Source organism: Emydura macquarii, unplaced genomic scaffold, assembly GCF_026122565.2.
Source record: "Emydura macquarii macquarii isolate MOO-44397 ecotype Brisbane River unplaced genomic scaffold, CSIRO-AGI_Emac_v2 contig_2795, whole genome shotgun sequence".
Classification (NCBI taxonomy): Eukaryota; Metazoa; Chordata; order Testudines; family Chelidae; genus Emydura; species Emydura macquarii.
This window is the reverse complement of record NW_027132932.1, coordinates 302,019-328,822: the sequence shown is the minus strand read 5'-3', so window position 1 is coordinate 328,822 and position 26,804 is coordinate 302,019. Positions and strand designations below refer to the sequence as shown.

Below are 26,804 nucleotides of genomic sequence, written 5' to 3'. Positions count from 1 at the left end.
TAAAAGGCGCAGAGGAAACGAACTGCATGCTGTAGTAATTAGCAATAAAACGCAAAGCAAAAAGAGGTGTTTCTACTCCCCACCCCTGGAGATCACATGGTGACCCTGGCCAGCCAATACAAAGGACGCTAGGACCCTGAGGGACCCCCCTGATTCCGAATTGCACCGGCTCTGCTGCATTATAAATACTTCTCCAAAATGCACTGGCCCTCCTTTCTCGCTTTCCACCTAGCTCCGTTTGTTTCGCACTCATAAAAAGCTTCTCCTCAGTTACCGCTTGGCGTGTTTTGTTTTTTCATTTAAAGCCGGGCTCCTTTTTGTTTCTCGGCCAGTTTGCATGTATTGTTCGTCTCCCAAAATGGTTTGTGAGACTAAGATTGTGGCGGAAGATCATGAATCCATTCCAGGATCCAAAAAAGATACGATCATTGTGTCTTCCTCCCAGATGTGGCCCTCCTTATCCGGCTCACCTCCCTCCTCCCCAGCTTCTTTGAGTGGGGTGGAAGAGGATTTCAAGAAAGACAACGTTTATATACGAGAATTTCACCCGTCCGAGCAAGAGGTGGTGCGCCGTATATTTTATGAAGGAATCATGGAAAGGATTCCTAACACAGCATTTAGAGGGTTAAAATACCAGCCCCTGATTCAGTTGGTCTATGGGATGCTTGCTGGTAAGTATATGCACTTTTTTTTAGGGGGGGTACATTCTTTCAGCTAATTTAAAAAAAGAAAGAAAGAATGCGAATAAGATCTGTGTTGAAGGATGGAGAGAGAGAGCCCATCGCTGCATCGATACTATTGCTGGTATGATATCTGGTGCAGAATTGCTGTCTCAGGGCTGCTGGTGCTGGAGGGAAAGAAAAGCCGCAGCCCCAAACTCAGAATCTGATCTCTTCTTCTGGGCATGGTGCAAAAGTCAGGCCAGTTTAAAAAGTCGCACTATAGCAAACAGTGGATCTGTAGCACGATTGCAAGGAGCAGGAATGAAGCACGGGGTCGTGAGCCACGCTTTGAAGATCACCGCAGAGCGGAGGGTGCAACGCGAATGAATGCACCCAGCCTGCACGCCGCATGCAGGCAACAGCCAGACTACGAGCCGTGTGTGTGGCGGGGGAGGGGGGCGGTTCTCTGCTTGCAGAGGGGGTGCGCGTGGCTACTGGCGGGGGGGGGAAGGGTTCTCTGGGGAGAAAAGTTGGGGGGCCGATGTCCTCCGCAGGTTGGGAAGGGGAGTAGTGCTGCGTGTTCAAGGGGCTTCTCTGCGCTGCGGGTCTGGAGCGAGGGGCGTGCGGCTGGCTCTGTGTCCCCTGGAGGGTACCAGTGGGTTTGGGGACAGGGACTTGCACACACAGGCAGAACTCGCAAAGGGGTGGGTCCCTGCAGCTTGCTGGGGAAGGGGGTGCGTATTGTGTGAGAAGCGCGTGTATGGGGCGGTGTTGCCTGCCAGTGTGTCAGCGTGCCGGTCTGTCTGTCTGCCACAAAGAGGCTGGTGGGCGGGGGGGTGCCCCTCTGCAAGCCTGTGGGGGTTTGCTGCCTGCGGCGGCGCGCATGGCGCTTTCCCGGCGCAGCCTGGCTAGCAGGAGTGGGTCGGGGCTGGGAGGGGAGCTGCGGCCGCCTGGCTGCCGTGAGGAGGCGGTGGGTCCGTCCTGCGCGCGGCAGACAGACCCGCCTTTCCAGTTATTCCAGGCCAGGAAGCTGCTCCGTTTGGGGGGGGGAAGATGAAGCGGTGAATGGACAAGGCGCCACCGCGCGCTCTAGGCACCTGGGCGGGGCTGCGGCGGCTGTAACCGGGTTCCAGCGTTACCTAGAGACCACCGGGCTCGGGTTCGCAGAACTCGTGGGAGCGGCGGAACGTTTGACCCGGGCGGTCTCGCGCCACCTCCTGGCTGCAGAGACTGCTGCTGGGGACGCCCTGCTGCATGCATGTCGCCTTGCGGACTCGGAGCCCTGACCTCAGCAGGGTCTAGAGAGACTAGGAGGAGATACGTTGCTCTTGGCAAGCGGTGCTGCCGGTTTAGTATTAGTGCCCAGCTACGTGCCTTATTATAGCATTAAACACTGAGTCACTTCTGTTTTGATGCAAGTGACAAGGGTTCAGAGAACATAGACTATGGCGGGATCCCTGCCTTGACCAGCTGACAGCCGTGAGGAAACTAGGTTGTTCCAATATTCACTTGCTGCTTGATGGGGTTTAATATCTGGAAAAAAAATTACATGTGCAAGATAATGTCAGTTGCCATCAATGCAAAAGCCCTCCCAAAAAAACCAAGATGTGACCCTTTTTTTTTTTTTTTTTTTTTTTGGTCTCAGGCCCTTGCCCTTTGCATGCTGCAAGACAGCTGGTTTCTTCACCTTCTGGGCCAGGGAGAGAGAAGGGAATTAATGTCAGATAACTCTGTAATTGTTAAGGTACTAAATGCACCTCAGAACAATGAAGTCTATGCCCACTTCTGGTGCCTATGTGATTGATCTTGCTAAAAACATTCCTGCTTAAGGTTCAGAGCTTTCAAAGTGATGTGATGAGGCAAGTATATCTCAGTGCTGCCTATTTTAGGTTGTCCTGCATTACATTGCTTCCTGGTACCAAAGCAGGCTAGTATAAGGTTTTGGGACAGCTAGCCCTTAAGGACTTCCTGGAAAACAAGTGCATCTCCCAGTGACCAAATAATAAATTAATAAGCATGCAGCTATTTGGTGTTGTGTGCAAAATATCTTCCTTAGTCATGGTTGTGCTTTGTCCCCTGTAGTGCTGTGGCGATGGAAAGCCACGTGTCGGCATCTTGGTTTCAGCGCTTAGATTTTTCTGCAAGGACTGGTGATGCAATCAAATCTTGTCTGTGCAGCAATCACAGACATATCTTAATCGAGAGACCACCTGTCTTTGATATTCAAGTGACGCAACAATATTTGTAGGACTGTTGAACTGTGGCAAGTTGGTTGGGAGGTTTTTAAAGATTTTTTTAAACAGACTGCAAAATCCTTCATCAAATGTGATATAGTTTAATTTTTTTAAAGTAACTTGAGATGTGAGGAGACGTAAATGAAACTTTTTGCAGACTGTTCTTAAATGAATGATGTGCTATTAATCTAAAATGTTGTGAAAATGTAAATCGATTAGCTTTTGTTTATATAGTACAAATGTGTGTTATGTCTATGATTTTTTTTAATGGGTTTGTATTCCGAAATCAACACTAAATTCTCTTTTCTGACAGGTATCGTTTATTTCTCTTCCTTATCTCCATAGTAATATGCTTTGTTGTGACCAAGTCCTTGCTGCTGACCTGCTGTTTGCCCATCTTTCTAATGGGTATGAGGTACTACTTCAGTAGAAAAGTTATCCTCAGCTATCTCGAGTGCGCGCTGCATACGGACATGTCTGATATTGAGCAATATTACATGAAACCACCAGGTGAGTATTAATTCCATGGAGGGAACATTCACCAAATCCTGCTCATGGAAAAATGGCCGTTCAATATCTTTTCTCATGTCAACAGCACTGAGAAATCTTTAAAATGGCCAGAATGCAACCTGCAGGCTGCATAAAATATGAGGAACCACCCTAATCTCTAATCTGACTATACAGCCTTGGGAGACTATAGGTCCCAGCATACAGTGCTCTCTCAATTTCAGAAATCTAGCATAGTAGCTGGGATGATGGGGAAATACTGCATGCTGGGACCTGTAGCTTCCTTGGGCTGCACTTTTGTATTAAAGGTGGCTGCAGCAGTCTATTCTGTTCAATGCAAATTATATTTCTTGGATTCTTTAAGTTGTCCATGCATCCCACTGCTGACAGAAGCATCCAGTGCAGGGTGGGAGAGGGAGATGGAAGGAATGTTAGCAAAAGTGCATAGAAGAGCCCAAATGCATACCTCTACTTCAGGTTTGGGGAGCCACACGTTAGTTAGTCTGTACGCGTACATGCATGTATCATTCAAGAACTTTCCAGAAACAAGTGTTTTGGAAGAGGCATGAAGCAGGTAGGTAAAGAGGTACTGTCTATCTGCGTGTATAATGCATGCATCTATATAGTTATATGTATGCATTGCTATATAATTCTTCTATTTTGTTATGTAAATACACTGTTAGGATCTCCTAAATACTCATTAATAGAAGGTGGATTGTCACAGAAATCAGTCGAAGAAACAGAGGAAAGGGAAAACTTTGTATTTAAATTATATATTTTTTGGTTTTCATTTATAATAGGCACCAATATATGGAGATATTTAGATAATGGGGCATTAAATCTGGGAGATTAATATTTGAGGCCACAAGTATTTCATTAGTGATTGGTTAGGAGAGCAAAATTAATGGCCAGTTACTTTCCACTGGCTTACACTTTCTGAATCCACGTGGTTATTGCTACTGTAGACTTTGTGTGTGTGTTTTCATTCCTCTCCTCCCCCCTGCATCATTGCTGTTGTGCAAGTGCAAGAGCCTCCTACTGGGCATTTCTAGAGGACTAACATATAGTACAATAACCAAGCCTGTTTCTTCTCTTCCTTTCCAACATTAAGTATTACACTCTTTAAAAAAAAATTTATCCTGTAATAAAAATATGAATATGCCTTTGAACAATTTCTTTCAGATCTTGTTTTCCATCTAAATACATTAAGTGGTTCTCCCAAATATTATGTCTAATCAGTGTCTAATTTAAATTGGAAAGATCTGTGTTTTATAGCAATTGACTGATTTGGGGCTGATGTAATTAAAAAGTCAAACTTCATTAAAGGAGGAACTACCATAAAAATAAAAGTGCTTAGACTGAAAAATGTTTAATCTCCGCACTGGTTATTAATGAAAGAAAGTAGTGCAGGGTCTTGTGCAGCTTTTGTGAAAAGTGATTTGGAATTCTTGACAACGGGTTTAATCTGAATTTGAAAAGTGTTTTTAGACTTGCATCTTTCATTAATGCGCTTGTGAGTTGTATGATTCAAGTTCAAGATATGAATCTAGTTGGATATATTTATAGTATTAGCATCTATAGAAAATGAAGATAGAAAATGTATTCAGGAAGAGTGAGGAACTTCAGTAGTTATTTGCTTTAGGTTAGTAAGGAGAACAAGTTATCTGTGCAATCACACTCTCACTACCAAGGAGACATATCTGGCATTACACTCTGCCTTTATTTACTGACATCATGGGTGAGTCAGTTGTGGAATAACTCATGGACTTCCCAGTTGATTTAATCTGTCAGAAGTTAAATGTTGGTTGGCAGGGTTCAAATATGCCTTAAAAGGCAGGTTTACATCAGATTTATGGTATCAGTAGTGCCTGTTAAAGGGTTGCTCATATGTCAGAAGTGTTGAACAACTTGGTGCAGTTCATAGTCTCTGCTGAGAACTTCAAGGCTGGGACAGGATTGAGACTGCAGGTCAGGACTGAGGCTTAATAGTGAAGCTGGTAGGTGCAAGCCTTATGCTGTGTGGAGAAGCTTCCAATACATCTACCTATTCAATATGGAACACTATCTAATGCTAGCTTCTGTTTTCATGAGCCTCAAATTCACCCTTCCCGCCTATTGCCAAAACGTATACAGTGTTCAGTTTCACATTCCCTCCATTTGATGTAAGATATCAAGATGAACTGTCCTTTTTCCAGCACCTCCTTGACTCTGTAGGCGTTTGAGATTTAAAATGTTTGCTTACGTTCCTGAGGTGGCTTGGAATGTGGATGAGTGGTCAGTTGTATGCCAAACCAGTTATGTTCTATCAGTGTGTGCAACATGCGGACATTGTGATGGTATACAAATTCCAATCACAAGTATTTTATTCCTGATAATCTACCGTTAGGATACAAGCCACAATTTATTACAGTGCCATCAAATGAAAAGTGCTGGCTCCCTGTTACAATTTGTACAGTACTGACAGGAACTATATAGATAATTTGCTAACACCTTTTCTGAATCCCAAGGTGTGAACTCCCTTTCACAAGCTCACCAGAATCTTCTGTTCTCCATTATTTTGCATAAAGCTGGAATTAAATCCCTTTATTTTTCCATGAAAATATTCTCACATCATCACCAGACTTGCAAAACTTTCAGCAGACGTGGAGGGTATCCGTGCTATCCTCAGAACTGAGTGAAAAAACAAAAAATGAAGACATAATAGAGTGGAACATAATGTTTATTTATACTAATGTTTAAGATTGGAATTTTCAAATATTTGGTCCCCAATACCCATTAAATTAAATAGGAGTTAGAGGCTTAACTCCCTTATGTTCCTTGGAAAATCCCTGTTTAAGTGCTTTGATATTTTTTAATTTGAATGTGGAGGATATGGGGAGAATGCTTGTTTCATACAATGGTACATCAGAAAAAGGACTGATGGCCAGTCTTGAAACTGATAGAATCGTAATGCCTGATCATAGAATCATAGGACTGGAAGGGACCTTGAGAGGTCATCTAGTCCAGTCTCCTGCACTTGTGGCAGGACCAAGCATAGACCATCCCTGACAGGTCTTAAAAATCTAACCTGCTCTTAAAAATCTCCAATGATGGAGGTTCCACAACCTCCCTAGGCAATTTATTCCAGTGCTTAACTACCCTGACAGTTAGGAAGTTTTTCCTAATGTCCAATCTAAACTGTCCATGTTGCAATTTAATCTCATTGCTTCTTGTCCTAGTCTCAGATGCTAAAGAGAACAATTGTTCTCTTGCCTCCTTGTAACAACCTTTTAGGTACTTGAAAACTGTTATCGTGTTCCCTCTCAGTCTTTTCTCCAGACTAAACAAACCCAGTTTTTCAGTCTTCCCACATAGGTCATGTTTTCTAGACCTTTAATCAATTTTTATTGCTCTTCTCTGGATTTTCTCCATTTTATCCACATCTTTCCTGAAATGTGGCACCCAGAACTTGATACAATACTCCAGTTGAGGCCTAATCAGCACAGAGTAGAATGGAAGAATTACTTTTCATGTCTTGGTTACAACACTTCTGCTACTACGTCCCAGAATGTTAGCTTTTTTTGCAACAGTGTTACACTGTTGACTTATATTTAGCTTGTGATCCACTATGACCCCAGATCCCTTTCCCCTGTACTCTTTCATGCTGACATTGAAGGAGCTTTGCTATTGACTTGGATGGGATCAGGATTCTTATTTATTTGTCATGCACGAACACCTGGAGGCCCTAATGAGAAGCAGGGCGCTGTTGTACAGTGAGATGTACAGACGTGGTATATATAGCTTGATATGGCACTAGCCCACAGTGAACAAATACATTTTAGGGTTAAAATGGCAAAACACTCTTTTAAAAAAAATGACCCAAAAGATCTGAGGTATAAAGCACTCAGTAGGCAATCTGTGGGGTCACTTTTATAGACACTAACCAGAAAGGATGCAGCTTCCAATGGGTTTTGGGTGCCTAACTCCCTTAGGCTGTTTTTGAAATGCCAGCCAGAGTAATTGCTAAAGGAAGCTTTGAAAGGAATTACCTTTGTTGCTATTGTATAACCTTTTATATAGATTAATTATTTATTTACAAAGCTTAAAGACCAATGTTAAACAATTCTTTGCGTTATTGGTATGTTGGGTTATTTTTTCTTTCCATGAGTTTTGTAGAATAGCTGTTTCTCTCTGATCCACTGGTCCCAAGTGTATTTTAGTTATTGTTGGTTTTTAAGTTTCCTCTAGTGCTCAGATACTTGGTAATGGGCTCTCTATATACAGATAAATATGTAATGCTGACAAGAGTTTTGCAAAATTTGACCAAACTCAGATTTTCCATTTTCTCTCCTACTTGCCCCATTATTTAGGGCCTGATCCAGCAAAGCACTTACGCACACACTTAACTGTAAGCACATGAGTAATCCAATTTACTATAAATCTGCAATTGATTTTAATAGGATTATTCCTGTGCTTAGTACTTTCCTGGATTGGGGCCTCAGTGCATGAGAGCCAATTGTTCAAGCACTGTGATGCTCTACGTAATCTCATATTTCTAATTTAAAAACTGTGAAAAGAATAGCATTTCATGTTTGAAATGATAGCATTATCACTCTCTTCCCAGGTACTAAGAAAAAGTAGTTGGAGGAAAACATTGCAGATGACAAGGCATCATTGTTAATTGTGAGTGACTTGGAGTTTAGTGTAAAGAAATTAATCTCTATCGCCTGTCAGGGAAATTGTTTAGCTGATGTTTGGGAAGTGACTAGTCTTACATTTAATGATGGATTAATTTGTCTGACTTCAGAACATTTCTGAGTCTAGTGTTGTCATGTGTGGGCTCGATGATGTAATTGTGTTTTTTAAATCAGTAGTTGCAGCAGTGAGAAATTAATTTTAAATGGAGCCCTGCCTCTAGTAGTTCTTTACATAAATAAGATGTGCACAGCTGGGTTTTTGTGCGGTCCTTTTCTAGTATGACAGTTTTGTTGCCTAATCATTTTCACAGCGTTTCCTTAAGTTTTAACTCTGTAAGCTTCTGTCACAGTTTTGTTGTTTTGTGTATTTTTGTAGTGGCTCAGGATTCTTCAAAGATTGGGATCTAAATTGGAAAACCAGTGGAAAATAAAATAGTTGCCACTAAAAATGCTGGTCACTTTTAAGCAGAGTAGATTTAGTTCTTTTTTTCTCTCATTTGAATTCTGGTTAAATGTGTTTAAAATTTGACAATAGCCTGGCTACTTAAGATTTTTCTGTATGCCGAGTTGCCACAATTTAACATATGGTATTTTATAAACTGATTGATTCAAACTAGTGCGAAAGGCTGTGAACACACTCCTGTTTCACTTTAGTTTGAGTTGACCAGGAACAGGTTTAATCTAAACTGAAGTAAGCTACTCTTAGACTGAAATAACAGGAGTTTATGCTGGTTTATCAAAACCATTTTAATTGAATTTATTTAACAAAACTGGTGCAGACTTTCAGAGTGACTTCCGCTAAGTCAGTGGGCTAGGTTGTGATCTTGTCTTACCTGCCCAGGCAGGGAAGTAAGGGGAAATAAGACCCCATCCTCCTGTCTTCCCTCCGCCCTTTTACCTCCAAGGAATGCCACTGTCCTCCACACACCAATAGGCAGATCTAAATTGGCACAATGGGGAGGGTAAATTGCACCCTGTATGCAAGGAAAAGTGGTGACTCTCAAGTACAATTTCTTCTAGGGCTCTTCCCTCAGTGGCACAGCTGCACGGGGCTGAGTCCCAGAGAGGTAGGTTCCTGTTCTACTCCAGTGAATTTGGTAGAAGTTTTGCCAATATAGTGACTTTATTCTAGTCTGGCTGAGATCAGAAATTGGTCCACTGAGTTTATTTGTCAGTTAATGACGTCTTGTGTCCATTACACACAGGAGAATTGGTAACTTATTTTATCTTGGAATTTTCTTTTTGGTGGCCTCTCGTCTAGATCTGAGAATTATCTGCTTTATGCTGTCGTTCTTGGGCCTGCTTCCTCTCATTTCACAATGGGTTTATGTCACTGGAACACCATTTACCTTCTACTAGTTTAGAGAGTTCAGAATCGGGCCCCTTCAGCCTAAATGAAGGGCCCGAACCTGAAAACATTTGCACATGCGGGTAGCCCTGTTGAATGCAGTGGAGTTACGCTGGGTACGTCTACACTGTAAAGAAAAACCCATGGTTGGCCCGTGCCAGTCAACTCAGGCTACGGAGTTGTTTCATTGCTGGGTAGACTTCTAGGCTTGGGCTGGGCCTGGGCTCTGGGACCCTCCAACCCACCAGGATCCTAGAGCCTGGGTTCCAGCCTGAGCCGAGAAGTCTACAATGAAACCGCCCCGCAGCCTGAGCCTGAGTCAGCTGCCACAGGCCAACCGTGGGTTTTTCTTTGCTGTGTAGATGTGCCCTCAGAGGAATAAGCTTTTTCATGAGCCGGTTCCTTAGTGGATGTGTATTATTTTAATAAATGGGTCTTTTATATTGAGAAATCAGATCCTTAAAACTATTTTGAAACCCTCACAAAATTTGCTTTAGTAAAATGGATGCAGATAGTAACTCTATAGTTAAAAATGCCTGACATTTTCCATTATAAGGCTCTGTTTTCAGTTGCATATAATTTTGCCCAATTTTAACTGTTTAGGCTAAAATTTTCCATGCTGGGTGTCTACCTCAGGCTGATAGGATTTGTTTATTTTATTTTACTTTGACAGTTTTAACAAAAATGGTTCAGCTGTTTCTAAAAGCAAGATTAGAGAAAAATATGTTTTGCCCATTTTAACAAATTGGTTGTAAGATTATTTTTTTCCCTGAGACTGTTGTATAATTTCATTGGTGTGTTAGATATAGAAACTATCATGGCCGCCATAATTAAAATGTCATCTCTTTTGAAATGCCATATTTTTAATTGCCTTCATGAGCCTGAAAAATAAATACTTCAAAGTAAAGGTTGAAATGTTGCAAAATTTGCTGTCAACTAAACAAAACTAACTAGGGTGTTGTGTTTCTTCAAGAATATTGCATGTGTGCAAATGGGGCAAACGTGGATTATCAAGCTGCGTCTCTCAGCTTTGCCTGACTATTCCATTCTTGTTAACAGCAGGGTATTAATGTGCACAATTCTTCTCTTGAATATGCATATCTATAAACCAAAAGCAGATCTCATTTAAGATGTATCAACTTTGATAGTTACCTGTATTCAGATTAGATTGAAATATACCTCATGGTATATTTTGCAACATGAAATAACAGATTATTTTTGTGTTACTAGAAAATCTGGATTAAAATATAGCCCATAATTGTACACCCTGCTTCTTTTCTTTGTAACTCTGTGTGCGTGCGTGCGTGCGTGTGCGCGCGCGCAAGAATATGAGTAATGAGATTGGTTGATTGTCATTTTTTAAAAAACAGTAATAAGCCATGTGTATCAGTATAAGGTTTTTAATAGCCCCAATATATAAAAGTGCCATTCATTAAACTGCAATGCCAGAAGTTTCAGGTGGAGTAAATTAGACATCAGCAATTATTTAGATGTAGTTATATTTTCAAGACTTTCAAACAAAAGCAACTCAAGAACATTTTAAAGTAAAATTACAGTAGCATCATTCATTTCTATTTTTATCCATCTTAGAGTAACTTTTTAAAACACTTTTATTTCTCAGATTTTTTTCTAACAGCATTATACTATCCAGCTTCTCTGGTGTGTATTAATGTACATCCTAAGGGCACTATGGTAATACAATCCCAAATTGGAAGGTGAAGCATTGGCATCAATGGCAGCAACCAGTGGCTAGCTGGCTGATTAAAGGCTTTCCTTTCCCCCAGCTGTGTGCCTTATTTCCTCTCATTCTCTTTCCTAGGAATAATGGCAAAAATGGGTGCCTAAAAGTTAAGTTCCTAGCCTAAGATTTTCAGAGATGGTCTTAAAATTAGGCTTCATACTTGGGTACCTAAATAAGAGGTGAAACTTTCAGAAGTGCCGAGCACCACTTGTTGAGACACAAATTTGGATTTAGAAGTCTGACTTTAAGCTCCCGTTTTTGAAAATCTGTGCCCTTAAGAGCCAGATAGGTGAAATCAATGGATGTTAGGTATCTTGGTGCTTTTGAAAATCCCAGTAGGTGCCTGTCTGCATCTTTAGTTGTGTAAATACCTTTGAAAATCTGGCCCTACATCCTTATTTGGTACGTAAATAAAAGTTCTGATTTTCAAAAGTGCTGAACACTATCCATTCCCATTGACTTCAGTGAGAGATAGTGGGTACTCAGCACCATTCATATGTAAGATGTCTAAATAAAGATTTAGGCACCTAAATTTAGATACCTGTTTTTGAAAATCTTGGCTGTCCTGTTACTCTAGTTGAACTGTCCATGGCTGTCTCTAGCACAGTGGATTTCTTTTTGTATTTCAGAATTACTGAAGATCTTTTAAAAATTATAACAGAACTGTGATTGCTTCATCACCAGATGCAACCCCAGACTGCTGCAAGGGAGTGACATAGCAGAAAGCTTTGTCAATACTTGGTTCTGTAAGTAGGAGAGCAGTGTAAAGCCTTCTGTTGAGATTTTTTTTTAGACCTAAGAAATAAAGTGGAAAGTTCAACAGTAGTTCGTAGGATATTTTTAGTTTTTTCTTGTAAGAAGCAAGGAATTGCTCAGGAATCTTCTTCTGACAAGGGCTTAGAGAGATCATTCTTTAATCTAAATCTTTAGATCCTAAAGATTAATCTTTAATCCTAGAACCATCAAAAAGTCATTTATTTGGGTTTTTTTTTTTTTTTTTTTTTTTTTTTTTTTTTTTTTTGCTCATATCGGTTATTCCTAATCAGTGCCAATCACAATACAACTTTTGATAATGGCAAAATAAAATCACTAAAAGCCTCAGTCGTGCTTTATTATAATAATTTAACATTTCTAAAACCGTTTATAATGCTCTGATGAATGATACAGATAAAAGTGGCATGTGTCATAAATGGTAATAAGCATGTGAGTCTTTGGGCACATCTACACTACAGGTGCTACAGTGGCACAGCTGCAGTTATGCCACCATAGCGCTGTAGTGTAGATGCTTCCTACGTCGACAGAAGGGGTTTTTATGTCAGTTTAAGTAATCCACATTGACCGTCGACCTAGCTGCATCTACACTGTGTGCAGGCTAGTCTACTTGCACTCCCTTGCATCCAGCTAGTGTGGGTAACAATGGGCTTCAGAACATGCTGGCAAACAGAGTATCTCTCCAGAATCTGTGCCAGGCATGTACTGCCTGTGCTGAAACCAATGCTGCACTGTCTTCACTGCCACTGTTAGCTACACTAGCTGGATTCAAGTTAGCTTGAGCAGGCTGTCCCATGCACAGCCGTTGCTGTGTAGGCATACCCTACGTTGTTAGATGGTTAGAAGACATGTTTTATAAGCAGCCTGTTGACCAGTTGGACTCTCACAGTCAGTTGATTAACTATTTATTAAAACATCTGCTAATCATTTAATCTTTTTGCAAGCAATTTTTAAATGTATCCTTGATATAAAATTTGACCAATATCTCTTTTAAGAATGGAAAGTGTCATTTCCTGCCTGGTAATGCTACAATTCTGACTTCTTGCAGGTGTGAGAGCTCCCACAACTTAACAGCAAGTTAGCATTTTTTTTTTTTTTTTTAAATCTAAATCTGCCAGGAAAAAAATATGAATTCTTAAAAAAGAATCACAGAAAAGATTAATTTGGCTTTGTGAATTTAAAAAAAATTAACTGAACAGGACTTTACTATTGGAAAATATGGATTAAAACACTATAGAAGTTCCTGAAATATAAAGCAAACAATAGGCAGATAGTATTTTTTTCCACCTCCAGGGATGTGAGTACTTGGCCTTCTGCATATGCAATCATAGGTCTCAGTGCTAGTTGTAATGGTGAGATTTGAACAGCTATTATGTAATAATTTGGTATTAGTGGTGAATTATTGATGACTTATTACTAATTCTCTGACTTATCTTCTACCTGTCCTACCTTCCCTCCCCTCCCAGTCCCTCAATTCTTTCAATGTATGATCTAACCTCCTAGTTAGATAATACAGACTACACTACAGCTGTGTCATACTGTAGGTCACTTGCCTCTCTAGTTTCTAGAGTTCTGTTAGGCCGTTTTGTCCATCCCCATGTTGTATTCTCCAGGGAATTCAGACTTGTTTTGAAATTTCTGTAGCCATGGAGTTTCCCACATTTTGTTAGGGTGACTGTTCCACAGCCCAGGAAGTTTCTCCTCACCTTCCTTCTGAAGGTCTTCCATTCCTTGGAGCTTACAATGTTCAAACACTTGTGGATGCTTTTCATAGCTCCTCTTCATTTATGTGGAAAATGAGAACACCCAGAGTTATAATAAAGATTTTTTTTTAAAACCCCAACAATAAAAACCAAGAGGTCTAGAAAGGATATAAACCCTCATGATTCAGAGCATAAAACAGCCTCTAACAAATGGAGGTTATGAGAACACTTTCCTTGGAGCCAGTTTAATTGCAAGCAGCCAGGGTTTCTTGCCCCTTCCTCTCAAGCATCCAGTGCTGGTCACTGTCAGATGAGGAATACTGAACTAGTTGGGCCACTGGTCCAATCCACCATGGCAGTTTCTATAAGAAGGATAAGTGCAATCAGAATTGCAATAAGTAGTTATATAGGACATGTAAAATAACCACTGAAATCAGGAGTGCAAAAAAGACATATTTCATAGGCTATTTATGGGGTGGTTGTTGGTTTTATGAGGTCCCCAAGGACTTTTACCGGGCCAAATCTTGCTTCATTTATGAACTATAGAAAAATCACAGCCAGTTGCAATATAGCTGTAGGCTAGTGTTTATTTTGTTCTTTTCATTAATTCTCCCAGGGAACAAGTAACAGCATCAGAAACACTGCATAACCTGTGCTAGCGGAGCACTGGGGAAAATCCTGACTATATAGTCTTCCAAAATAAAATAATTTAAATAATAAAATCATTCTGCGCAGCTTTTGACACCACAGAGGTGCTTTACATTTGCTTTTTGCCTGCCTTTTTCAAGCACTAAACATGCTTCGCTAACGAGTAGGCCATTGCATCATCTGAGTTAGTTATAACTATGGTTTTAAAACACACTGTAAGGGTGAAATCCATGGAATGTTAGTTTTGTAAGGAAAGGATGATTAACAGTAGTCAGATGGAATAAAAAGTCCAAACTGTTTAAAAGATGTATTCTTTAAAATGTCATTTCAAACTTCTCCTGCCTGTAAAGTCAATTAGCTCTGGAAAAAAAATCTGGTTTTGTTTCAAAACCTACAGGTGTTCCTAGGATCACATCAAGCTGCATCTTTCAGCATATCAAAGGCAGTGGTTTTCATTCAAGAGTAAGGCTGTGAAAAGGATCTGAAAATTGTTATCCAAAAAGTTCACTTCTGGGCTGAAATTGAAGTAGGAGAAGCTTCAGATTAAAGGCCTAATTCAGCAAAGCGCTTAAGTACATGCCTAACTTCAATCGTGTGCTTAAATCCAGTTGTCAGTGAGAGTCAAATTTGTGCTTAAAAGCTTCTCTGAATAGAAATGGGATTACTGATGTACTTAGGGTAGGGCATTGCTGAATTGGGGCCAAAATTTTGTGGCAGTTTTCTTGTTTTGTTCTTTTCAGTTTCTGTAAACGATAGAGAGAGGGGATTTATATAGAAATCTCCTCTTAACATTACAACACAGCATTTTTACTGCAATATTGGAATAAACATATCTTCACAGGACTGCTTTGGGTTCTTACCAGTGCCCTGCAATGAATTCATTATCTCCTTCGGGATCTCCAGGTCCTAGCACACCACAAGAGACAGCTAATCCAGTATCCTATCTTTGACAGTGACTGAGGGTGGATGTTCATTCTGCTAGGTCTAAGCATGAGACACCATAACACCTAAGTCTAACATTTCAGGGGAAGAAAATTCCCTCATAGTGCCCTGGACAGTTGTGCAATGCTGCCCATGGGTCATAGGAATTTCTCCTGACCCGAAATGCTGTCAGATTTTATGCTCTGATTCATTGATTGTTATTCCTCATAATTTAAACCTAGCGAGTGTAAACGCAGATGCTAATCTCATTCATGAGTCTGATCCTCTTCCAACTCTTACTAAATTGCCAGCCTCACATATCCCAGTAAAGGGCATTCCACAGATTGATTAAACACTGCACAGAAAAGGGTTTCCTTTCAGCAGCTCTAAACTTGCTGCCTCTCTAACTGCATTCTGTGTTCCCCTCACTGATGTGTGGGCACAGTGGATATGCTGGGTATTCACTATGCCCATCGACTTGTTTTGCATACCTCTCTCAAGTCCTCACATCTTTTAATTGATCTTTAATCTGAAGCTACAGCTAATGGAATCCCATCAATCTGTAACTTGATTGTAATGTTGCTATCTCAACATTACAAAAAACAACACAAGTTGTGAATAATTGGACTAAATTTATAGGGCAACATTTTGGCCATGATTGGTCTGGTAACCTGAGCACATAACAAAAGGGTTGATCTCACTTTTGACGTTCAGGGATTTCCATGTGTGATTTTTTTCATTTACTGCTAATGCATCATACAGAACACGTCTGTGGCCTGTGTCCAGCCTGCAAGATGTTCAAGGATTTGTGGATGCACAATTCTCTTTTGAATTCAACCACATTTTAAAATAAATGGGCTAGTTTCATCTCTGGTGTAAGGAGGTCAGTGGAGTTACAGCAGGAATTAATTCAGTCTGATCTGCCCAAAGATGGGTGGTGAAGCACATCATTCTCAAAAGCAGCCAGCAGTGATATGCATACAGGCCTGATTCATTTTTGTATTACTCCAGATTTACATGAGTGTAACACCATGGGTTTCATGAGAGTTAGACTGGAGTGCTGCTGGGATGAATCGGGCCCATGCTTTCCGGAGAAACTGTTCAATGGGTTCTTTACCTCTTGTGGTACTATTTCAGATAGGTGAAGACAGAAGATACCTGGGGGTGCAAGAGGCTTTGTGTTCATGAGTCACATCATTCACAAATGACAGAACAAAGTGAAGCCTTGAGTGATTTGCTGCATTGTTAAATCATACCACAGTTGTAATGCTCCATCAGCAAGTTGTTGAATAAATGTATTGGGCTAAATTCAGCCCTGGCATAAGCAGATGCAACTCCACACAAATAATCTTATACCATGGATGGAATTAGTAGTATGCGGTAGGTATGAATATAACAATCTCCCAGAGGACTCACTGTTTACAATGGATCCAGGAAAGCAGGCAGACTGCAGTCAAGAGGGTGTTAGATTACAGCATGGAGCGAGAGATAACCAAGGAAGGATGCTGCAGATGATGAACTGAATTCATAGTGTGTTTTCATCTTCAGTGGAAGAGACTTTTGGGTTTATTCTCCATAAGAGACTAACGTTACTATTTCCAGCAGTGTTATTAGTAGCCTGATTTTTCAGAAGTGCTGAACACTCCCAGGTCCCACCGAAATCAACAGGAACTGCTTGTGCTCAGCACCTTTTAAAAGTCAAACCACAAGGGAGGATTCACTCCTCTACTCAAGGCTTGCAGGGGGCTTTGCCTTCTGTTATCCATCTCACTTATTTTATTTCTATTGATCATCATGGTAACTTGAGCACCATACGCTGTAATGAAGAATTGCATCCAGATGTCCATAGTGGACTGTACCCTTCACCTCTAAGGTTTGGCAGCTGTTGCCTTCTGGGTTTTTTTTTTTTGGTTTTTTTTTTGTTTCTGCTGTCCTCGTTCTTTGGCTTGTGTTGTTATGGGGAGGCTTTTGCAGCATGCTCTTAAAAACAGCTAGGGTCAGCCTTATCTTGGTTAGGTTGTTCCACAGGGAAGCACTTCTAATGTACAAAGCCATGTACTTGGCTGAGTGCTTCATTGCTGGCTCCATCGTTTCGGAAGAGTACAGGTGTCCTGGTGGGTCATGGATGGAGACTCACTGATTTAGGCAATGTTCAATTATTTGAATACCTTAAAGTCCAGGGCCTTGTAACAAGACAGGAAGCAAACTGGGAGCCATTGGAAGGTGCAGTGGATTGTCTTGCTCAGGAGGTGGGCAAAATTCCACAAATTGGGGGTTTTGCATGGCTTTCATCTCCCAGATGCAGAGGTGACTAACCTGGCTTATTTTGGCTAGTTCCTCCCCCAAAGGGAAGGGCATGTGTTCTTTGCAAGCTGTGGACAGACAACTGCAGTTCTCATCACTGTTCCTGCCCTGGTCACCAGGATTAGTAATGAGCCTGGAAAGCATCAGGACTGCGTAGTGCCTTTGCGAACAGGGTGGGTGCTTCAAAGGAAGGAGAGGTTATTGTCTTAGCTCATCTCCGTGGTTTCCCCTTTCTAACAGCAGCATTTCAGTCTTTCCTGGGTTTACTTTGAGCAGGGGTGCCATTTCAGACTGGGCCATGGGCAACTTTAACGCTGATTTCAGGGACTACTTAGGCACCTGACAACTCGAGGGGTTTTTTTGTGGATAATAACTTAGAAATTAGCTGACAGGAGCACTGTATCCATTTTCTTTCCTTATATAGGAATTAAAATATTAGACCCACTAACCTCTAATATTAACATGTTCTGAGATCTTGTCTCAAGTCACTTTCAAGAGATACTGGTTAGGTTTAAAATGTTAATGTATATTCTGACTTTGTTACAAACTCATGAATACAGCAATTGAAACAATGGTAGAAAAATCTAGATTACTTTCTGTCGTTTAGGCTACTTACTTTATATGGTTCACCAAGCTTGGAGTAGATCATTTAACTTTTGGAAGCCTCCTACGAGGGCAAGGCCCCAGGAGTTTATACTGTGCCTGCGGTTATGGAGGGTGTTACCATACTACAAATAATAGACCAGAAACTGACTTTAAACAGGAATGAAACTGACACTTTCAAGTCAGAAGCTGTTAAACACAGCACTACAGTGATGGAATTGCAGTTCTCACAGGAAAATATTTAAAACCAAACACCAAGAAAATTCCACATTTTAAAGCTGGAAAAAATAGTCTTCTGAGGTATATCAGGGCAACTGCAGGCAGGAAAGGAAAATAAACAGGCACCGGATACTGGTTCAGACCAATGGTCCATCTAGCCCAGTATCCTGTCTTCCGAGAGCGTCCAGTGCCAGGTATTTCAGCGGGAATGAACAGAGTAGGGCAATTATCTAGTGATCCATCGATCCCCTGTTATCCACTCCCAGCTTCCGGTAGTTTGAGGCATTTGAATAACACATCCTTCAAGATGGTTTTAAAGAAGCTATAACTCGACATCACTGATGGTAGTTCACTCCAATGGATTATTAATAAAACAGAGAATGGAGGGGGGGGCAGTCTTACGTTTTGTATTAGTTACAAGATGTCATCCTCTTTTTAACTTGGTTTAATCGCAGGAAGAAAAGCAAGCTGCTATACAATGCAGTGTGAGCTTTTTATTTTTTAGATTTAGATTTAAGAAAATGCAACATTAGTTTCTCTCTTCGCAGTGAAGTACCCAAAAAACCTCGGCACACCCAGGAAAGCAAAACAGAGAAATTAAATACTAGGAAAGATCAACATTAATGTCAAAGATTTTTCAGGCCAGTGTGTTCGCTGTATACCATAGAAGTGTCAATTATTATTTATTACGATTATTAACTAGCACCCGTTACTGTAGTAAGTAAGGTCCTGAGTCCATTGAAGTCAATGGGTGTTTCTCCAGTTACTGCACTGGGAGGAGTAAAAAAGTAAACATATTCAGTTCATTCAAACACATTACCATTGAATATGTGATTCTTTAGGTTAATGGCGTGTCCCCTGCCCATGGAGCACAAGCTAATCCTGGGCATGCCTCCTTTCATTTCATTTCATTTGAATTGTTTGCACGTTTGTTTGCAGAGCTGATCAGCGAGTGCAACAAAATTTACACAAGCCCAGAAGAATTGACACCCAATAAAAATGAGACCATTTAATTAACAAAAATGTAGCGAGCCCCTCCCTGCGTTCTCTGAAGTTAATGGCAGAACTCTTACTGATGCTGAGGGAAACAGAAGTAAAGCCCTTCATGAACAACAACAAAAATGTTCACGTTCTAACTTCTTTTTAATATGCAAAATATTTAGTTTGTTTCTAACTGGTTGGAATTAGTGATTCTGCTCTAAAACATCATTTGTGCCTCATCTTAGATTTCTGTAATCTAGACCGTGCCTCTAAGGTATCTTGGGCCATGTCCTGCTCATTGGGTAAGTCCCACCAGAGCTGATTGGGAACTTTTCAATGAAACATTTTTTGCAGAAATATATCAGTTTTTTTATCAAATTTTTTTCCAGGAGTGTTTCTCAAGTCCAGGATAGGATTTCAGGAGGAAGGGACTGAGAGAGAGGGACAGAGAGACAGAGAGAGAGCGAGAGAGAGAGAGTAGCCTAGTTGTTAAGGCATTCACCAGTGATGTGGGAGACCCAGGTTTAAGTCCCACTGAGCTATCAAATCAATCTCTCTGTGTCTCATGTTAGAGCTGTTCCACTTTATATAAATAATTAAATATTCAGTGCGGGTAGAGAGAGACTGATTGTATAGCCAGGTAGTTAGAGCACTCACTTGGGATATGAGAAACCCAGGTTCACATCCTTTCTCTGCCTGATATTGAGAGCCTGGATTTGAACCTAGGTCTCCCATATCTAAGGTGAGTTTTGTTGTATGGTTTTTTTTTTTTTGTTTGTTTTTTTTTTCAAGTTTTGGTTTCACCCTGATGTGGAATGGAAACAAATTCTGAAAGGTCCGTTTTTTCACTAACTGGAATTCTTGCTTTCTGGCCAGCCCTAGTGATAGCAGAACAAGATGTGTGAATAAGGTGAGCCGGATTTGGACCAACATATTTTGTCCAAGGTTTTTCTTTGTCGATGTTTAAGCCAACTTCTAAACTAAGACTAAGTCATTTGATGATTATTGCTTATTGTCTTTACAACAATAAAAGTACACATTGTAATATAAATCAGGCAGTTTACAAATAAATCTAGATGTTCTCTAATTCTTTCAATCAGTGGAAATTGACTGATGCTCATCTACGTTTAATACTATTCAGAAAGCAATTGAATCACAATAGTAGATTTAGACACGATGGTGGAAGCCAGACATTAACAATGTTCATTTTATATAGTTCACTTAAAAAACCCAAAACAGCAATATGAAATTTATTTTGTAAACTAATAGAAGCCAATTTTTAGCAGCTGCCTTCCGGAATTGGCACAGGAAAGATAAATTCCAGATGTAAAGCTAACTCGTGTACTGTGGCTAGATTTTGATTTTTTTCTCTTTCTTTAAGCAGCTATCTAAAGATCAGCCTAAATTCTGAAGTATTAATTTACAGAGGGTCTGACCGTGCATTTCATTAGCTTCAGTGAGAATTTTAAATGCATGAGAAATACAGAATCAGGCCTCTAATCTGTCAGATCTTTTATGCATAACTAAATTGTAATAAATCAATTTGTCTATTTTATTTTACCCTTCTATTTATGCCTTTCGTTATCAAAATATTTAATTTTTTTGCCTCCTTTTTTTTGTCAACTTTTGGAGACAAAGCCTGCCCTCCCTCCTGCTTGTGCAGCCTATTGATTTCATTGAGGTCATACAGTTGGCCCTGATGACAACATTTGGCCTAGTTCTACTGCTTGGTATTCCATGCTTCATCAAATGCTTCGGCAGGCTTTTATGCCTACAGTTTATGGGTTAATAACTGCTCATTGAAGAAAAAGGAAAGAAAAAACAAAAGCATGCTACACCAGTCCATGGTGCCCAAACTCTGCCTCATGTGCCACCTTCTTAAGTTATGAATGGGTGGAACATCAAGTCATGTACCACAGTTTGGGAGGTCCTGCTCTCCCTCCTGTAACTGTCAGAAAGAGGGCTTGTCTTCATATGCAGTGGCACTACAGCATAGCGCTTTAGCGAAGACGCTGCTATGCCGATGGGAGAGCTTCTCCCATCAGCATAGTTAATCTACCTCTCCGAGATATATGTCAACAGGTGTAGCCCTCCCGTCGGCATAGTGCTGTCTGCATGGGCAGGGTTAGGTCGATATAACCGTCTCTGAGGTGTGGATTTTTCACACCCCTGAGCAACATGGTTTTCCCCATATAGGTCTGTAGTGTAGACTGGACCCCTAAGTATTTTCTAGTCGTTTCTCAGCAGACAGGCTGCAGATACCTATTTGTGGTTGGCTGGCTGATAGGTGGTACATTTTTTGTGGAGTATATTGCTGATTTCTCTTTTTTCATTAAATTCGTACGGCAGGTCCCTTTACATACTGGCCAACGCAGCTGGTCTGCCATGGTGCGGAGAGTGTGCTGTGCCTTTTAATGGGGTTGTAGAATATGCTGTCCTCAACAGAAAGGTACCTGGGGCTAGTTTGCTGCCTCCTGATGCTCCCCTGGAGATGGTGTGGCAGCTTTGCACTCCTTTTACTACAGCCCATGCCTTTCATATAATCTGGCCCACCATGACCCACGAAATGGCCAAAATGCAGGTTTTTAAATCCCTGCCACTTGCAATTCTAAATTTCACATACTCAGTACTTCATCAGAACCTTATGTCCACTCTGCCTGCTCTGGCTCTTCAATGGAAAAATGCTTCCTGCTCTCTCATTAGAGGCCTGATCCTGCTATGTGCTGAGCAGTTGCTGAGCACCCTCCATTCCCATAGTCATCAGTGGGAGATGAGGATACTCTGCATCATGCAGGGCTAGGCAGCTAACCAGTTAGATGCAAAAAAGATAAACTGGCACTGGGCTGATTTGTATCAATTCCAAGGGCTCTAAACTAAGTAATGTCCTGGGGCCCACTTTTTCTTTCATTTACTGTGGTAACTCAGCTGTAGTCAGTGGACATGAAGCAGTGTGAAACCAGTGTGACTTAGAGGAGAATCTTGTCTGGCATCTCCATTCTTTTAGGGCTATCTGATAGTGCCGTGGTTCTCTACCATTATGGACTGCATATGCAGCTCTCTGTGTTATGTGGGCTGCATCCACACAATCTATATACTACCTGTCTGGCCCTGGGGATGTCACATGGGCCGCAGCTGTGTGCTGAAGCAGCCGGAAGCAGCCTGCAGGCCTCAAGTTAAGAACCTCTGTGCTCATGGTTAGTGTCTTCTGCTATAAATTCCCCAATTCTGCCTTACTCCCATTGTCTTCAGCTGAAAGATGATTGTGGGTAGGATTTGGCCTTTGCTGCTTCAAAGTGTAACAGAATGAACCTTGGCACATGTAGCTTTAGCTGTGACTTTTTTTTTTCTGGGCAGATTAGTATTTAATAACCATATTTATAATCAACACACGAAGTCTGAAATCTTGAGAAATTAGCGCTCTCTGTGTCGTGTGTGAGAGAAAGAGTGACTCCCAGGATGAAACAAATGAGATAAAATGGCAAAAATGTTCTTGAAGTGTGCTAATTACTTTGGGGGCAGTTTGTGAAGAGGAGCAAGTATTGTTACGTTACTTCTCTGATAACGGCAGTAAATCAAACCCCCCCTCACCACTTCCATCTTTCCATTCAACTGCACAAACATAAATCCTCTCCCAATTAGCAAGCCAAAGAAAAAGCCAGATTAAACAAATACATCATCACTATATAAAAAATATACAGAATTCATAAGGATGATACATGCAACAGTTCCAAGTTCTGTCGGGGACTGTGAAGGATAACATTTTCTACTCCCTCCTCTCTTTTTGTAGGTTTGTCATTTACTTAATATTTTCTCAGTGCTTAGTTGACGATTAAATATGAATGATAAATATGTATTTCTGGCTATTTTTTTTACTCCATTTCTTAAAGACTTCGGTCAGAGTGGTTGTCTTGCAATGCCTTGTTGGCACTTCTTCTGTTAATCTCCGTTCTCATATTTAAAATGTTTGTGAATGAACTGCTAGGTGAAGAAAGTGATCGACTTAGCATGACTGGCTGATGCCATAAATAGCACAGCCAGGCTCCGTGAAACCTTCTCATTTCTGAGTCTTGACCTGCAACAAACTCTACCATACTATGTGGTGAGTTTTCACTGGAGGCCTGGACTCAGGTTCAGACAACATTAAATTAATCACTGATAAGTTCAGCCAGGGCTTTAAGAAAAACACCAAATATCATGAGACACAATATAATCGTGAGATCAGTGCTAGTGGTCTGTCTCCGGATTGGCCCGTCATGGTGCGGTTTCCTGATGTTGAGGGAGATGATTGAATTTTGCAATGCATTGGCTGCAATCCTTGTAATATAGTGGGTTGTGCATATGACGGAGGTGAGTGATGGTGAACACTGGTGACTGTCCCACAGAGGATATCAGACGTCCTGCTGGCACACATTAACAATTTCCCTTTAGCTCAGGTGACAGAGGCCTGAGTTTGGGGAGCTTACAGACAGGCGATTAAGTCCAAACTCCCTGGCTGTGTGTGATGCATAGTAAATCTGCCTGGTTGGTATTTTTTATGAAATTTCACTCTAAGACTGCATTAAAATTCTAATATCTGTTTTAAACGTGAACATGAATGGACTTGTACGGGGTTGACTTGAAGTGGAATGCATAGAAGGAGCAATTAAGAGGGAAGATGAGGGGCTGAGGTGTTACATGGCCAACTTTTACTAGATGAGGAGTTCTTCTTACAGGAGTTCTGCGAGCTTTGAGCACTGCTCATTTTGATGGTAAAACTTCAGAGGTTTGCTTGGTAGGGGGGGAGACAAATGAGCATGTGATTCTTTTACAGTTTGTTTAAATTAGTAAAAACTGTTTACCATTAGACAATTCATCCTGAGATAAAGACCGACAAAAAAACAAATAAAGGAAACAAAGAGAGAAGGAACAAGGACAGCTAGCTGAGCTCCATCTCTGGCTGGAGGCTGGTCCTTTTATTCTACATCCATCTCCTTCTCCTGGGGTTTTGTCTAGGCAGAAGTGCTCACAGGCATGTCTTTCAAATGTTGCCTGGTTCAAGGGATGTCACTCACAGATGTAGTGCTCTTCATTCTTACTGCTGAGAGTTATTTCTAATGTCAAAGAGGAATCATGAAACTGAGGTTACACAGAGTCATTTACATAAAGGAAGGGACCCCACGGCATTCTTAATTTCAGGTTGAATAGTTTGTGTGTCCCCTTCAGCTTAGGTCTTTTTATCTCCCCATTTGGGCCTGGTCAGATTGAAAGTTCCACAGATGTTGGAACTAGCAAATCCCATTGGGTATCTAGGATCTCTGAAATGTAGCACTTCTTGAGCAACAATGCTAGGCAGCCACAAACTATTGCTAAGTTCATTAGTTGACAGGAAGTTCCACAACAATCCAGTATAGATTTGTGACTAGGAGTGAAATGCTGGCCCCACTGAAATCAATCAGAAAAATACAAGGGCAGGCCCAGAGAATGGAGAGAAACTTAAATGTCAGAAAGAAAAAGACGGAAAAGACAGTCTGCCCTGTAAAAATGTATTTCAGCCTTTACACAATTGTAATCAACTACAACTGGTACAAATGCCATCTAGTTGCAGTAGCTCTCATCATACCAGAGCACCTAGATTTTGTGGTCAGACAGAAGGCAGATGTTCTGCGTATATGCCTGAAATTTGTAAAACCAGCAGCATTCATTTATTTTGCAATGAACAATGCTTTCCCCAGAAGTCTCTTCTTTCTTAGTTGACATATATTTAATTGGGCTGGCATGTCCCTTTCATCACAGAGAAATGGAGAAATTTGCCTGGACTGGCAAATTGCTCTATTCTCTTTTAAGCTTACCTGCAAGATAAAAGATCAAAATTTAAATAGCACCATAAACCATACATCCATGGCTCTGCACAGAATGCTTTAGCCTAGGGATAGACTGTGCCCACTTCCTGCCATGATCTCTCTTTCTCACTTTAAAACTATATATAAAGGATCTGGTGGAAAGGTGAGATACAGACCTAGGTTTGCTACCTGGTCATTTCTAAATATTGACAAACTCTGAGGCTCTGAAGAATCTAGCCCTTTGTGATGATCAATAACAGAGACTTGAAAAATAAGAACATTATACTCACCATAGCACTTTTATATAGTGCCTTATAAACTTTGGCTATCTAATCCTCAAATACCCTAGTATGGTAGGTTACTGTTACTACACCACCTTTTCGGATAGGGAAGCTGAGAGGCCAGGTGACTTGCCCAAAATCTCATGGGGAGATGGTGTCAGAGATGGAATTGGAATTCAAGAATAGAGCGTTTGCCCAAGGGCATATCATTAAGATTCCATCATGTTGCAGTTTATTGCACTGAAATGTCATGACCTAGCAATGCATGATCATTGCATTGAATCAGAATGTCCTGATGCAATCACCTTTTGCGGGCCCTTGGAGAATGGGGTTTGGGACATGCTAATTAATCTCGCTAACTAGGGACCAGATTGTGACCAGCCTTTTGGTGGGCATGTGGGAGAGTGGGAGTGCAGAGGGAGACCCCGCCACACACACACACGCACTGCACAAGAGCTTGTCCCCTTTGCAGGCCGTGTCCTTTGGGGAGCTCAGTGGGTGATATTTTTCCCCCTGCAGCGTGCAGGAGGAGGATTACTGGCTGGGGTTTGCTCTCTGGGAAAGTCTGTAATAGAGCTCCTGGCTGTGTTATCTCTTGCAGTGAATCTCCACAGAGCAAAAGGGCAGGCGTGGCATGCATTTCCCTAGGCCCTAGCCACTCCCCTCCCCTCTTCCTTTAGTTCAGACCCACAGGTCACTTTTGACAGAAGCCAGGAAGGGGGATAGTGTCACACAGGAGCCTGCATGGAGTTCTGCTCCTGGGTGGGACCATCCCTGAGCGGAACTCGGCGGGAGGGAGAGGAAGGGGACCTTCTAGACTAACTCCCATCTCAAACTCTACCAGATGTTGCTTCCCAGTCATTGTGTGCTCTCCCTGGTTCCTGAACACCGTGTCAGTTTTGATTTCCATGCTTCCCCTGCAGCATTTCTCGCTCCAGCCCTCCCCATTGGCTGTCTCCGGTAAATTATACTTGTACTATATCCTACTGGACCGTGTGCTGCAGTAGCTGGGTTTTGAGTTGTAGGCAGATGTCTGCTGATTGTTTATGCTACTGTGACTTGCTAAACGAGTGGAACATACCCGTTCATTTACAGTTCTCTTGAAAGGGACATTGTCCACTTCAGTCGTTCTTCTATCTGAAAATGCTTTAAGTACTACAAATATCAGCTAAGGTTACTTAGCAAGAGACTGGATTGTTCTTTTCTCTTTGAATACTCTGTACCTTCGGCAGCATTGATTCCCTGCGTAATCAATTCCTCCTGTAGTTTGTGTGGCGCTTTCACCGAACCGCAGGGAAGAGAAAAGCATTTGGGGCAGATTGTTAATATCTTACGTGTGTTGGGGAGCAGTTTACTGATGCAGGTAGCGATACAGCAGGTGTCAGG

At 41.3% G+C, this 26,804-nt stretch overlaps 1 protein-coding gene across 1 annotated transcript in view; it reads left to right on the top strand.

Annotated features, from left to right (window-relative positions):
• The first annotated feature begins 260 nt into the window (after window positions 1–260).
• Window positions 261–26,804, top strand: part of NAT8L (N-acetyltransferase 8 like) — a 42,259-nt gene continuing 15,715 nt past the window's right edge. Inside the window, exons 1-2 of the mRNA XM_067567612.1 lie at window positions 261–671; window positions 3,242–3,406. Of these exons, the coding sequence (XP_067423713.1) occupies window positions 338–671; window positions 3,242–3,406 (499 nt within the window). The 5' untranslated portion in view covers window positions 261–337. The remainder of the gene's footprint in view (window positions 672–3,241; window positions 3,407–26,804) is intronic.